The sequence below is a fragment of the Micromys minutus genome (genome assembly GCF_963924665.1).
Source record: "Micromys minutus genome assembly, chromosome: 13".
Lineage (NCBI taxonomy): Eukaryota > Metazoa > Chordata > Mammalia > Rodentia > Muridae > Micromys > Micromys minutus.
The window spans coordinates 5,878,320-5,892,840 of NC_137982.1; the positions used below are offsets into that span (position 1 = coordinate 5,878,320).

At 47.2% G+C, this 14,521-nt stretch overlaps 1 protein-coding gene across 2 annotated transcripts; it reads left to right on the forward strand.

The window, feature by feature from the left end:
* The first annotated feature begins 20 nt into the window (after positions 1 to 20).
* Positions 21 to 8,505, forward strand: COQ4 (coenzyme Q4). Of its 2 annotated transcripts, none has more exons than XM_080927548.1 (7): positions 21 to 603; positions 684 to 815; positions 1,813 to 1,909; positions 2,388 to 2,490; positions 6,914 to 7,043; positions 7,477 to 7,570; positions 7,930 to 8,505. In XM_080927548.1, exons 1-7 carry the CDS (start codon positions 534 to 536, stop codon positions 8,099 to 8,101), a joined length of 798 nt encoding a protein of 265 aa, XP_080783674.1. In that variant the 5' UTR covers positions 21 to 533; the 3' UTR covers positions 8,102 to 8,505. The 2 variants fall into 2 exon arrangements, with proteins under 2 accessions (XP_080783674.1, XP_080783675.1); XM_080927549.1 differs by having other exon boundaries at positions 2,388 to 2,461; positions 6,918 to 7,043.
* Positions 8,506 to 14,521: the final 6,016 nt, after the last annotated feature.

Sequence of the window (14,521 nt, forward strand, 5' to 3'; positions counted from 1 at the left end):
AGAAGAAGAAGAAGGAAATAGGGACGGATATTGAACAACCTAGTTCTTGGTTACGTTCTTTTTGGAATCCCTTTCGGGAGCTGTTTGTTTTTCATATATCCCAGGCTGCTCTCAAACTTGCTACGCTGCCGAAAATTCCTGATTTTCCTGGCTCCACTCCCAAGTGCTGGAGTGACGGGTAATTCACACCGGGCCTGGGTTTTGAGACAAGGTTTCAAGTAGCCCGGTCTCAAGTAGACCAGGCTATCGTCGTACTTAAGTAGCCAAGAAGGACCTTGTACTGATCCTTCGGCCTACAGTTTTCAAGTGCTGGATTGACAGACATACGTTATAAATAACTCCTGGCTCACAGCAGTTATCTTACGTCAGAGACAAACAGATCTTGTTGCTTTTCTTCTCATGCACCTGTCCATATTACAACCTCTCCTATCAAAAAGCCACACAGTGAGTGAAGTTCCCAAGAAGTCTTTGGACTTCTCCGGCCTCCGTCCGACCTGCGGAGCCCCGCCCACCCAACGCGGACGTCCGCTGCCATGGCGACCCTACTGCTTCGCTCCCTGCGCCTCCACCGCAGCCTCCCGCACCGTACGCGGCCAGCTGTAGGTGAGCAGCTCTGACTCCCGTGTCCGCGGCGACCGGATCAACCGGGCTCCTCTCACCTTTACCTCTTTCCTGCCCCGCAGATGTGCCCCTCAGGGCCGGGAGCCATGGCGCCCGCCCGCTGTACCCGGACCACATCCCCACCACCCCGCTGCAGAAGATGCTGCTGGCTGCGGGCGCGGCGGGAATGGCGCTCTACAACCCTTATCGCCATGGTAAGGCTGGTCACTCCTCGGTCTCGAAAGCTCGGGCCGGTCCAGACGTCTGTCAAAGCCTTGGTTTGTGGGCATCCAAACCTGGCTGTACCTATCTCGTAGTTCCCAGGAATGTTTAACTAGGTGCCTGATTTTAGCCAGAACTGTTATGGCTCTGCTGGGCACAGGGAGGAGAAGAGGAACCAAGCGTGAGATCTACAGGTCTGCCTTTTTGTAACTCTTGAGAGAGTCTGGCATCCAAGCATATTAATCTCTGGGCTGAACGACTTACAAGTACACACCACATTACAACATTCTCACTGGGTAGTAAGTAAACTTGGTAAGCTCAAGGACCGTGATCTTCAGAATTTTCTTTGGTGAAACAGTTTAAGACCAGCTTCTTATTCCATACATAACCAGTCTTTGTTCAAAGAAAGAAAAGATGGTGTGGTTTATATAGGGTCTGGTGACTGAACCTAGACTCAACTCTAGCATCGTGTAGACTGAGCTGGCACCTAACTCCATAGATACCCAAGGATGACTTTGAATTTCTGATCACCCTGCCTCCCTACCTTCTGAATGCTGGTACTATAGGTGTGTGCCACCATAGCAGTTTATATGATGCTGGGAACCAAACTCAGGGCTTTGAGTGTGCTAAGTGAGCGCTGTGTCAGCGTAGTCACGGCCGTTCATCACCATTTACTCTTCAGGCCTGTACTAATCCATGGAAACACAACACTCTGTCTTGATAATGGGCTATAAAAGTGATTTGTACTGTTAATGAAAGCCACCATATTCCAATAGATTTGTAATGTCAAAAATAATAACTAGCTGTCCTGGTGGTGTAAACCTTTGGTCTAGTACTTGGGAAACAGAGGCAGGAAGATCTCTGAGTTTGAGGCAAGCCTGGTCTACATAGTGAGTTCCAGGACAGCCTATACTACAAAAAAGAGACTGTCTCAAAAAACAAAAACAAAAAGATTTCATTCTTTGTCTTTACCCATCTCTGTCCTTTTAGACATGGTTGCAGTTCTAGGGGAGACCACAGGATGCCACACCCTGAAATTCCTCAGGGACCAGATGAAGAAGGATCCAGAGGGTGCCCAGATTCTACAGTAGGTCCCAACTTTGCCTTGGCAGTTGACAGGGGTGTGTCAGTTTTCATCCTGGAAGGAGCCCTTCAGAGGACCATGAATGGACACATTGCCTGGGGACACTGCTCAGAGCCAGGAGCACACATATGTGTGTGGGGGATGGATCCCCAGGATTGTACAATGTCGCCTTAGTCCAGTGTCAGCCACAAAACTCTGCTTGCACTAAGCTCTCAATGGCTAGCTGTACTCCTCCAAATGTCCTCTACACTCTCCCTGACATCCATGGCCCTTTTTCTCTGACTATTGTGCCTTTGAAGGCACCAACTCAGCCCTGGGTTGGGATCGACTCCACAGTCCCTACTACTGCAGTGCTCCATTTGGGATTGTGGCTACATAGATGTCCTGTAGCTCTATGCCCACTTCAGCTTCCTTTATGTGACTCTTTCACTTGCCTTGGCTGACACACACCCAGTCCCACCTCCTACATTCAATCTTTCAGAGAGCGTCCCCGGATCTCACTGTCTACCCTCAACTTGAGCAAGCTCCAGAGCCTGCCTGAAGGCTCTCTGGGCCGTGAGTATCTTCGCTTCCTGGATGTGAATGTGAGTTTCCAGGCTCTGTGTATCCCACAGTTACCAATAAGAGTAGAGGGGTGGCATGGGAGGATATAGCCTGGAACAGGAGGATGCTTAAACTGCCAACTAAGGCAGGAGTGCTTTTCAGTCTTTGACATTTTTCTGTGGGATGGAGAAATGGCCTGGCAATGTCATCCCAAATACTGGAGGTTACTAACCTCCTGCTGAGTGCCAGCCCCTAGGGGATTCCCAACTAGGAAAGACTCACTGCTCAGCCACTTAACCATCCATCATTCCATGTGCTGTGGTGAAGCAAGCCAGGTCTCTGACCTCTGGAGCTTGTGCTCTTATTAGAGAGGCAGTTAATAAAGTAGTTTAAAAATTGAAATGAAAATATAGTGATCTGAGGATATAGCTCAATTGGTCAAGTTCACATGGGCAGCCCTGGGTTCAGTCCTCAGCATGTACCTACTGTAGAACAGAGGAAAGGGGATCAAAAGTTCAGGGCTGGCCTTACCCACAGAGTGAGTGTTTGGCCATCCTGGGCTACACAAGACCCAGTCTCTCCTGCTCTTTGCGGTAAAGTGTGTCTTGAATACTTAGAATATACCAGACATCATGCTCAGCCATGGAACACAATGAACTTAAATAAGCAGACATCTGTCGTTGGGGAGTCTACAGACTAGCAGACAGGCAAGCTGAAGGGAACAGGACAGTGGAACAGAGGATATCTGTGGGTGGAGTAAGGGTAGCCACTGCTGGTCAGGAGAGACCTTTCCAGGGAGACTTGGAAGATGGGGCATGGTCAGCTTTGTAGAGTTCCAGGGAAGAGCACTCTAAGCAGATGAATCAACCAAAGAAGCAGGATGATGCAGGGGCTGAGAAGATAGCTCCACTGGTTCAGTGCTTGCTGCTTAAACATGGGGGCTTGAGTGTGTAAACGCAGACCTAGCAGTTCATACCTGCAACCCTAGTCCAACCAGCTGACCTGTATTCATGACCCCTGGTGCAATTAGAGATCTCTCTCAGAAACTGAAATGGAAAACAAGGAAGATACTCAGCCCCAGCCTCTGGCCACACACACGTCATCCATGTGCATACGAGCACATGGCCACACATATATCAAGAGAGAAAAAGAAAATCAAGCTAGTCGTTATGATGTACTCCTACAAGCGTGGTTGAAGCAGGAGGGGTGCCACTGAATTCAAGATTGCCTGGGCTCTGTAGGGAGTGACCATGCCTAACTATACTTACAGGAGAAGACCCTGTCTTTTTTTTATTTAAGATTTATTTATTTTACTTATATGAGTACACTGTTGCTATTTTCAGACACACTAGAAGAGGGCATCAGAATCCATTACAGATGGTTGTGTCCACCATGTGGTTTCTGGGATTTGAACTCAGGAACTCTGGGAGAGCAGTCAGTGGCTCTTAACCACTGAGCCATCTCTCCAGCCTGACCCTGTCTTTAAAAGACAGGCAAACAGCACCTGCATGGCAGCTCACAGCTGCTCTAGGGGATCTAACACATTCTTCTGGCCTCTGTAGGTAGCAGGCACACACTTGGTACATAGACCAATATGTGAGAATTAGCTATGTGTATATTAAAAGAAGAATGACAAAACATTAGAGGGTCTGGGGGCAAAGCTCAGTGGTAGATAGTTCATCATGCCTAAGGCCCTGGGCTCTGTTCCCAGCATAAGTACATAGACAAAATACAGGCATGAATAGGGGAAAGGGAAAGATTAGATTGATAGTTGTGCTGGGGCCTTGGGAAAGAAACTGCATTTTGAAACAGGAGCCATTAAAGGTGATCAGAAAGTTTTAAAATAGTAATCCCAGCTCTCAGCAGGCAGAGGAGGATGGAGCTCTGGTCTGCACAGTTCCAGGACAGCCAGGACTACCCAGAGACCCTCTCTAAAAATGAAATAAAGGAAAGAACAGTATAATACAGTTTCTCACTCCACCTGTCCCCTCCCTCTATCATGCATACATATCCTTGAAGCTAAATGGCTCTCCAGCCAGAAGCCAGCCAGGCTGGAGGAGCAGGGGGTTGACCAAGGGTCACTGTAGAACAAGTTCTTAGAGTTAGTTATCCTACTGGTGCTGTGGGCTGGGTGACTCTTGGTTGAGAAGCTGTCCTGTGCCTCATAGGCTCTTTAGCAGCATCCCCAACATCTCTCTGCCAGATGCCAGTTGACTCCCTCATCCATCCATTGGTTGCAACCTTAAATGTCTGGACACTGTAAAGATCCCCTGATGAGCAGCTGAGAACCACCCCTCAGTAAAGGAAGTGCCCTTAGACAGTTTCTCATCCTCTCCTAGCACCTTTGACTTGGCAGGGCAGTCACCTGCCCTAGTTTCACCAGAGTGCAGGTTATTTCATCAGTGTGAAACCTACCCTAAGTGCCACCATGGGATGGACAGCTTCTGCATTCCCCACAGCCTTTGGCCCTGTTGCTGGGATCGGGAGGAAGTCTATTAGGGCTGTCCTGGGCGCCTTAACTAGCATATTCCCTACTATGGCAGCAGTCTGGAGAAGAGGCACTTGGAGCACAAGGAAATCACAGAATGGGAAGGAGCACCTTGAGCATCACAGAGATTTAGGTGAAAGTTCAAGGTAAAGTCACGGAACTTGAGGCTGGCAGTGCTGAAAGATGTGGTCATCTTCTGACAAGTTTAAGGAATGTGGGCAAAGTCCCACCTCTCTTCCCAGTCTCACATCCCTGCAAAATCCTCCTCCAGAAAGAGGACAGACAGATCCTCATCTCATCTCTAGGGCATTAATATGACTGATAATGGGTGTCAAGGCTACTGGCGTTGGTGGCCAATAGCGTTTGTTCAGGTAAAGATACCTCAAGCTGTGGTATCTTTACCTTCCAGCCACATTTTTCTCAACTATTTCTGAAATTAGTAATAGTGTCTACTTCCCAGATTACTGTAGGGACAAAATATGGCAGTCTAAGTAAAATACATCATATAGAGATGGCACATAGTAGGTTCTTGGTGAAAGCAGCCACTGTTGCTGTGGTTGCTTCCTCTTAGCACAGCAAGAAGAAATGAGTTCTTGGGACCCAGCAAGGCCAGAGGTTAAGACCGAGCATAGCACTGTACCATCTGCCCCGAGGCAACAAAGATCTCAAATCCATCAGCTTCTGTGTAAGCTGAACCCATGTTGGACCAGGCTAGCTAGGCTGACCCCAGGGTGTCCAGGCACTGATGCAGACTCAGAGAAGCAGGGTTGAGTAAGTGATGATAACCAGCCTGTGCTGGGGGTGTGCACATCTTAATCCCCAGCACTGAGGAGGCTGAGACAGAAGAACTGCCAGGAGTTCAAGGTCAGCCAGGTCTGTGTGGCAAGAGACTATAACAGAAAGGCGTTGTTCGCCTGGTCATGGGCCAGACACTAGCATCGTGACAGTAAACGAAATGGCCAGCCTGTACAAAACGGAAAGTTTAGACCAACTCCAGCCACCCCGGGCCTTTAAAGCTTCCTACTAGCCCCTTAAAGGCAAAATAAAATCAATATAAATCATTTAATAACATTTGAGACTTACTTATTTTGATTTTGGGGAAAGGCTTATAGCCCAGGGTAGCCTGGGATTCTCTATATAGCTGAAGATGACCTTGAAGTGATTGATTCTTTTACCTTCCCAGTGCCAGGATTGCAACTGTGCACTACTATGCCTGGTGCTGTGCAGTACTAAGGGTGCTAGAACCCCAGACCCATTACAACCATTTTTAAGTTTATAGCTCAGCAACATTGTGTTTCCTTTGTGTGTGTGTGTGTGTGTGTGTGTGTGTGTGTGTGTGTGTGTGTGTGTGTGTGAAGATCTTAGAGATTGTCATCAAGTGTCTTCCTCAACTTTATGTTTTGAATCAGTCTTTCATGAACTTAGAGCTCATCAATCTGGCTAAACTGGATGGTCTGCAACTCTAGGGCACCTCTTGGCCTCTTGTTTCTGCCTTCCATGTGTTGGGATCACAGGCATATGAAAGCATCTGCTTTCTTCTTTTCTTCCTTTCCTCTTTTCTTCCTTTCCTCCTTTTTCTTCCTTTTTCCTTCCTTCCTTCCTTCCTTTCTTCTGTGGGTGTTGGGATGGGGCTCAGGCCCTCATGCTTTTACAGCAGTTACTTTATTGACCAAGTCATCTCCTTAGCTCCTAGTATGTTCATTTTTTTAAGGCAACGTACAAAACGGAAAGTTTAGACCAACTCTTGTCTTTCCTCACTGAAGCTGTAGATCCCACCAAGCTACCAGCATTATGTGGGGTATGAGCTGGAGTGGGGGTGGGGAGAATCACTGCCTGAGGCTCCCAGTTAGCAGGTGTAGAAACAGCAGCAGGATTCTCAGATAGGGTGGGAATATAGCTGAACATAAACTAGTGCCAGGCCAGGGAGGCCCTGGGGGCTGATGGGAAGGAGTCCAAGGAGGGATTGTGTTCTCCAGAAAGTCTCTCCAGATACACGAGCACCTACACGCTTTGTGGACGATGAAGAACTCGCCTATGTGATCCAGAGATACCGTGAGGTACATGACATGCTTCACACCCTGCTGGGGATGCCCACCAACATGCTCGGTGAGTGCTGGTGGAACAGCCAGGGCAGGGCACCCCACCAGGTCTGTCTTCCAGGCAGGGTCCTGGTAAGTGTTCCTCCTTATCAACTAGCTCCATCCATCCTGCCTTCTGCTCTGTACGTGCCCTGGCAGCATCCCTGCCATCCATCCTCATCCTTTGCTGCCTCTTGTCTCAGCATCTAATCACCAAGGATCCTGCTTCTGAAACCCAGAGCAACTCCCTCTGGCCTGTACAGACTGTTGTCAGCCTGACCTTTGAGATCCTCTGCATGCTGTCCCTATGACCCCCTCCTCAGCCTTCTCTTCCTTCTAGCCAAATGCGCATAGCCACATAGGATAAGACTTGAGCCCACCAAACCCTACAGTGTGAAAGAGGAGCAAACATCTCGAGGGCCATTTCGACCTCACTGACCCTCTCACCCGTCCACCTATAGGAGAGGTTGTGGTAAAGTGGTTTGAAGCTGTACAGACCGGCCTACCCATGTGCATCCTGGGAGCTCTCTTCGGACCCATCCGACTCCGTGCTCAGTAAGTTTTCTGGGGCTGGGGCTCCAGGGAGGAGAGATGACATACAGGTGCTTCATGCCTCTCCAGAAAACAAGGATGGGAAGACTGAGGCAGACAAGGAAACTGAGTCAATGAAGCCCATGGTCTCTGGGGCCAGGCCTCTAGGGCTGGGTCACAATGAACAGGGTCTTCATGAAGGTGCATGCCGTTTCTGGAATTAGACAGCCCTACGCTTAAATCTGAGCTTCGTTGTTCAGGGTGTGTGCTGTGACATGTGGGAGCTTTCCTCCCTGAAATCTGCTTAGATCTGAGGAAAGATCAGCTGAAAACAGAGTTTGTTTGGGGACCTTATGGCTTTCCTTCTCTCTACTGCCCTCCAGGAACCTCCAAGTGCTGTTCTCGGAGCTGCTCCCTTGGGCTATTCAGAACGGGCGCAGGGCCCCATGTGTTCTCAACATCTACTATGAACGGCGTTGGGAGCAGTCTCTAGTAGCCCTGCGGGAGGAGCTGGGCATCAGTCCTCCCCCGAAACATATCCAGGGCCTGGCCTAGCCTGAGCTGCCACACAAGGAGGACCAAACCTTCCTCTCCACCCACTGCCTTCCTTGAGAAAAAGAGCCCCTCGGCTGCTTTTGTTTCTTCCCTTTGAACCTTGAACTCAGAGTGTCACTTATCATAATTTTTATAGTCATTGCTGCCATGTGCCTTGAGGGCCAGCCCTGGAGAGAGGTGGGGCAGTGGGGCCCCAGGGTGTTGTGAGCTATCCAGAGAGAGCAGTATGTGTGCCTGGAACAGCCATCTTGGATCAATCTGGATTGTTCAGGTCTGAGGCCCCTCTTCTGGACAGTGATTCTGACAGGGCATCCTGTCAGGCTCTGTCAAAAATGTGACTACTACATCGTGTTGCAAAGCCCTGAGCCAAGTGGTGGGAAAGAGTAGGTGTCTCTGGTGTCTAAATAAAGCTCGCATCGGCCTAAAGTCTGCTGGCCGTCCTTGGCATAGCTCCCTTTGCCTGAGGTACTGGTGAGGAGAATTCTATCTCAACTGGACTCTAGTTGGTTGTCACTGCCTTTTGGGTCTGAAGGCAAGCAGTCTAGGAATCAAGCTCCCAGTCAACAGAAAACTAGCAAATCCCTTCTATTTCTAAGCCAGACTTTTGACATCAGCTAAGGAATAGTGGCAGTGCCTATGGGTCAGCTGTAAAGCACTTCCATCAAGCCTGCCAACATGATTCCAGTCCCCAGGACCCACATGGTAGAAAGATAGTAGTCTCTTACAAGTTGTCTGCTAACGTCTGCAGGTACCACACATGTATCTACACACATAAACACTCACACAAAATGAAACTTCAAAACTGGAACAAGATAAAACAGGGCTTATTAGATGGATTACAAATGTAAAAACCACCAAGCTTGAAGACCTGACTTTCGTCCTCAAGACACACAGAGTGGAAGGTGAAAAACAACTTCTGCAAGTTGTCCTGACCAGCACAAATGTGCCGTGGTATGCATGCCCTCATACATGTACAAAATAAAATATGAAAACTGCATCTAAAATGATGGGCTGGGAAGATGTCTCAGCAGCTAAGAACTCTTAACCAGGACTTGGGTTTAGTTCCCAGCACCCACATGATGATTCATAGCCACCCTTAACTCCAGCTCTGGGATCTAAAGCTGTCTTCTGACCTCTGGGTCCCAGGCACACTGGTGGTACATATAAATACATGCCTACAAAATGTTCATCTACATACATCTTTTAAAAGCTAAAATGAACAATGAAGTGTTGGGGATATAGCTCAGTGGCAGAGCACTTGTCTATTCTGCATGAGGTCCTGGGTTTGATCTTCAGCACCACAGGTACATGCGTAGCACACCTGTCCGTGCTTGAGCACCCAGGCTCCTGGGCCAACCTTGCCCTTCACTGATCTGCTCTGCTGCCCTTGAAGCAGTCTTACTTCCTGAAAGTGAGTTTCCCAACTTTAAATTGAATGTAGAATGCCTACTGCTGCTCATAAGAGGGAGGCTCAGTAAGATGGCACATGGTGGTACTTGTTGGTACATCATGAACACTCAGGAAATAGACGTTATCATTGGCCAGGAAGGGCTATGGAGAGCTCACCACCAGTAAAGTCGGGCCAAAGTAGTAAGATTGTTATAGCCCACAGCTCCTCTGAACAAGGGAACAATATGTATGGAGTAAACATCTGGATGTGGCTGGGGGACATTCAGACAGCAAAGACCTATCAAGGCAACATCTTTTATCTCAGCATTTACAAGGTGGTTCTCCAGGTTAGAGGCCAACCTGGTCTACAGTGAGTTCCCCTGACAACCAGAGCTACAAGGAGAAACCTTGTCTCAAAAGGAGGTGGGTGGGGGGAGGGGGGCTTCTGAAGAGATGGTCCAGAGGTTAAGATTGCTGAATTCTCTTCCTGAGGTTCTGAGTTCAATTCCCAGCAACTACAGGGAGGCTCACAACCATCTGTAATGGGATCTGATGTCCTCTTCTTGTTTAACTGAAGACAGTGACAGTGTATTCACATACATAAAATAAATAAATCTTTAAAAAGAGAGAGGGAGAGGGCTGGAGAGATGGCTCAGTGGTTAAGAGCACTGACTGTTCTTCCAGAGGTCCTGAGTTCAATTCCCAGCAACCACATGGTGGCTCACAACCATCTGTAATGGGATCTGATGCCCTCTTCTGATGTATCTGAAGACAGCGACAGTGTACTCACATACATAAAATAAATAAACCTTTAAAAAAAAGAAAAGAGGGAGAGGGAGGAGAAAGAAAGCCAACTGGGTTTTAGTTAGTGCTTAAGAGTACTTGTTGCTCTTGCAAAGGTCTCTGGTTCAATTCCCAGCAATCACATGGTGGTTCACAGCCATTCCTAACTCTAGTTCTAGGGAATCCAATGTCCTCTTACAATCTGATGCTCTCTTCTGACCTCCGCACCTACCTACAAGCAAAACATTCATCCATATAAAATGAAACACATCTAATTTCTTCTGAAACTTTTGACTATTATCAATCAAGTCTAGTATCTTGTCAACTTAATGTCCAATGTGTCCTCTATCCTAGGATCATATATTGAGTGGATTTTGTGAGCTAGGAGTTGGAATGGGAGCTTGTTCCACCCAATCCACTCAGGACCTCTAGGAATAGTGCAACATATATACATACATACATACATATATTCATACATATAAGCAAAAATTTTTTCTTTTTTCTTTTTCTTTTTCTTTTCTTTCTTTTTTTTTTTTTTTTTTTTTTTTTTTTTTTTTTTTTTTTTTTTGAGAAGGTTTCTCTGTGAAGCCCTGGCTATTCTGGAACTTGCTCTGTAGACAAGGCTGGCTTTGAACTCAGAGATCCGCCTGCCTCTGCCTCCTGAGTTGGGAACCAGGTGTTCCATGCTTCATTAGTTCCCACTGCTTCTACCTTCCCTCTGCCTTGGACTGAAACCGAGAGCTCAGAGCAACATTTTCTCCACTGCTCTACTTCTGTCCGGCTTGCAACTTTTTGTTTGCTTGTTTAAACAAATTTAAAAGTCAGCTGGCCATACATACAATTAGGAAACAGGAACAAAGAACTCCTGTGAGTGCTCAGCTTGCTCTATTTTGTTGTTGGTGGTGGTGGTTTTATTTTTAAGATAGGGTCTCACTATGTATTCTTGGCTAGCCTAAAATTCACTATGTAGATCACTGTAATCCTAGAAATCTTTCTGCCTCGGCATCCTGAGTGCTGGGGGTAAAGGCGTGTACCATCATGCCTGGATAGTTTTCTTCCCTCTATCCTGCCCAGAACCCCCTGCCCAGGTAATAATCTCACCCACAATTAAGATGGATATTCTCACATTATTTATGTAAGATAATTCCCCCACAGACATGGACTGAGGCCCACCTCCCAAGTGACCCTAGACTGTCCCCTAGACTGTCAAGTTGTCAGCACCATCACAGCAATAATGGAAACAGTGCCACTTCTGGCCTTAGAATTGAGGCCAACTTTACGTGTGTCTCCTTGAAATCTTGCCAGCCCCAGGAGGGATTTCTATTCAACCAGTATAGATAGGCTCTGGGCTCTTGGGAAAGTGGTTTCTCAAAGCCTGGCCATTAAGGCCAGGAACTCCATCCTAACTGTGGCTGACCAACAGGGAAAGAAGACAACCCAAGGAGAGTGTTAGGCAGATGAAATGCCAGAATGTGGTGAGAAGCAGCGTGGTCCAGTCTTTACTGACCCTCTCTGTGTCCAAAGCAGCTTGAAGGCTGGATGGCTCACTTATCTGTGTTTAGTGTCTAGGCCTCAGGCCAAATGCAGTGTTCTTTGGGATACTGCTTTAATTTGACAGCAGTCCCCTCTCCCAGACGCACTTGCTCCCTTGCAGATGACATATGCTTACACTCACTGGCCACCATTTTCTGACGCCCCCTCAGGATTTATTATTTATTTATTATATATAATTATGCTGTAGCTGTCTTCAGACACACCAGAAGAGGGCATCAGATCTCATTACAGATGGCTGTGAGCCACCATGTGGTTGCTGGGATTTGAACTCAGGACCCCTGGAAGAGCAGTCAGTGCTCTTAACCATTGAGCCATCTCTCCAACCCTCTTTCTTTCTTTCATTCAACAAGCATTTGCTCTATTACTCGCTATTCCCTGTACATGTGACCAGACAGGATCTTTCTGCCTAGAGTTTTTATCTGATACAAAATCTTGCTGTGTTATATGGCCTAGACTGGCCTGCTCCTTCTTTCCTTATTTGAAAAAATTTACATACATACATACACACACACACACACACACACAGAGAGAGAGAGAGAGAGAGAGAGAGAGAGAGAGAGAGATGCATGGGCTTCAGAATCTCTGTAGTTGGAGTTATAGGCAATTATGGGCTTCTAGATGTGGGTGCTAGAAAGCAAACTTAGGTCCTCTAGTAAGCAACAAACACTCCCTACTACTGTGTCAACTCCCTAGGCCCCTGGCTTTTGGTTGTTTGGTTGACTTTGAGACAGGATCTCTCTGAAGCCCTGGCTCACCTGGAACTCATTATGTAGAACATGCTGATCTCCAACTCACAGAGACCTGCTTGCCTCTGGCTCTTGCATGTGGAGACTAAAAGTATGTGTGTGCCAAAGGAGGCACATGCATGTGTGGGCGGGGAAGGTGTGTGTCATAATACCCTGCTTTGCTTTTTTGATTGATTGGTTGGGGTTTTTGATTCTGGGATCAAACTAGGGCCTTGGGCAAGCTCAGTAGGGCTCTTGTACTAAGTTCTATGTCTAGCTCTATGCACTCAGGATAACTTCAAACACAGGGAGCCATAATGTCTCCTAGAGTTTGATTTATGTGCTCTCTGTGGCGAGACTATAAACTATAATATGCCAGTGCTATATCAAATGTGTGCATGAATCTGTACACCAGTGCTGTGTGAGTTGAGCCCATGAATCATATCCACACTCAAATATCGCTCCTTTGTATGTTTGAGACAAAATTCTCCCTGTATATAGCCTTGGCTGAGCACAGAGATCCTCTGCCTCCCAAGTGTTGGAATAAAAGTTAGATACTACCATGCTTGTCTGACCCCCAAACCCATTTTTGTGTGGTATTGTTTGTTTTGTTAGTCAATTAGTTTGTTTTTTGTTTTTGAGACAGGGTCTAACTATTTAGCCCTAGAAATCCTGGAACTCACTATGTAGACCAGGCTAGCCATGAACTCACAGATCCATTTGCCTCTGCCTCCCAAGTGCCGGGGTTAAAGGTGTGCACCACCACCACACTTGACCTCCTAAAACCCACTTTTCATACATAAGGGACTAAGATTTGGAACTTTCTGCTGAGAACCTGATTCTCCTGCTTGGGCACCTGCTGTTAAAGCCCTGGGGACACCCTTTTAGCTTACTACTCACTCAGACCCTCTGAAGGATGCACTCCTAGACAGGCCCAGACCATCACCATACCAAAACTTCATCTGTAATTGAAGACTCCCCCTCCCCCCTTAAATACCTAACTAGGCTGAGTCATTGAAGGAGCTATTTAAGGACAAGTGTCAGTAGTAGATGAGCAAGTTGCTTAGTCACCCCAAAACTTTTCAGAGGCTCTCAACCCCAGACTGTGAGTCTGGATCCTCACCCACAGCTAGACAGGTGACATGACAAAGGAACCAGTTTTCTGGGGTGTTACTAGTCAGGGTTAAAGTTGGTTATACCAGCTTTAAACCCTGGCCTTTGAGGTGATGCCCTAAAATTACCCCTCCCGGCTCTTGCAAAGGTGCAAAAAACTGTAAAAGTCCTGAGGGAGCAATCATACTCAACCGTGGTGGATGAGCACTCCGGGATGGTCTAGAAGCCCGATGCCTGTGTATTCGGCCAGAATCCATAAATAACTCTTTGTGAAGGCTCACCTCGGCCAGGATCCAGCTTTTTTTTTTTTAATTGAGTGATAGTGTACATTTGTTAAATTTTATTTCAATACATGCCTATAATGCCAGCACTCAGGGCTTAAGTAGATCGACTGCAGCAAGATCCAGGGCAAGGGTAGTACCCTGTTTCAAAAACCAAACAGGACTGGCAAGGTGGATTAGGGAAAGGTGCTTGCCCCTATGCCTGAGGGCCAAGCCTAATAACTTTAACTTGATCCCTGGAGCCCATGGTGTAAGAATAGGACCATTTCCCACGAGTTGTCCTCTGGCCAGACTGTGGCTTTGGCATATGTATCTATCTATACATAAACAAATAAGCAAACAATTGTAAATAATAATAAGTTAAATAAATTCTACTTGAGCCTCAGTTCTGGCTCTGGATTCTCGAATGTTCTGTGGGCGGGCATATTTTACCTGGGTCCCCTAGTCCAGGGAACTGAATTGCAGAGAGGGATAACCCAATGAGCAGAACTATACACTGTCTGACTAGGGCAACTTCAGCAGCCAGATCATGTTAGGCTACTAGGACTACAACTCCCAGCATGCCGTGCACATGG

Coding starts and splice junctions, on each gene's coding strand:
- COQ4 (XM_080927548.1), top strand. CDS start 534: ATGGCGACCCTACTGCTTCGCTCCCTGCGCCTCCACCGCAGCCTCCCG. Junction 1,910..2,387: donor GAGGGTGCCCAGATTCTACA/GTAGGTCCCAAC, acceptor TCAATCTTTCAG/AGAGCGTCCCCGGATCTCAC. Junction 7,571..7,929: donor CCCATCCGACTCCGTGCTCA/GTAAGTTTTCTG, acceptor ACTGCCCTCCAG/GAACCTCCAAGTGCTGTTCT.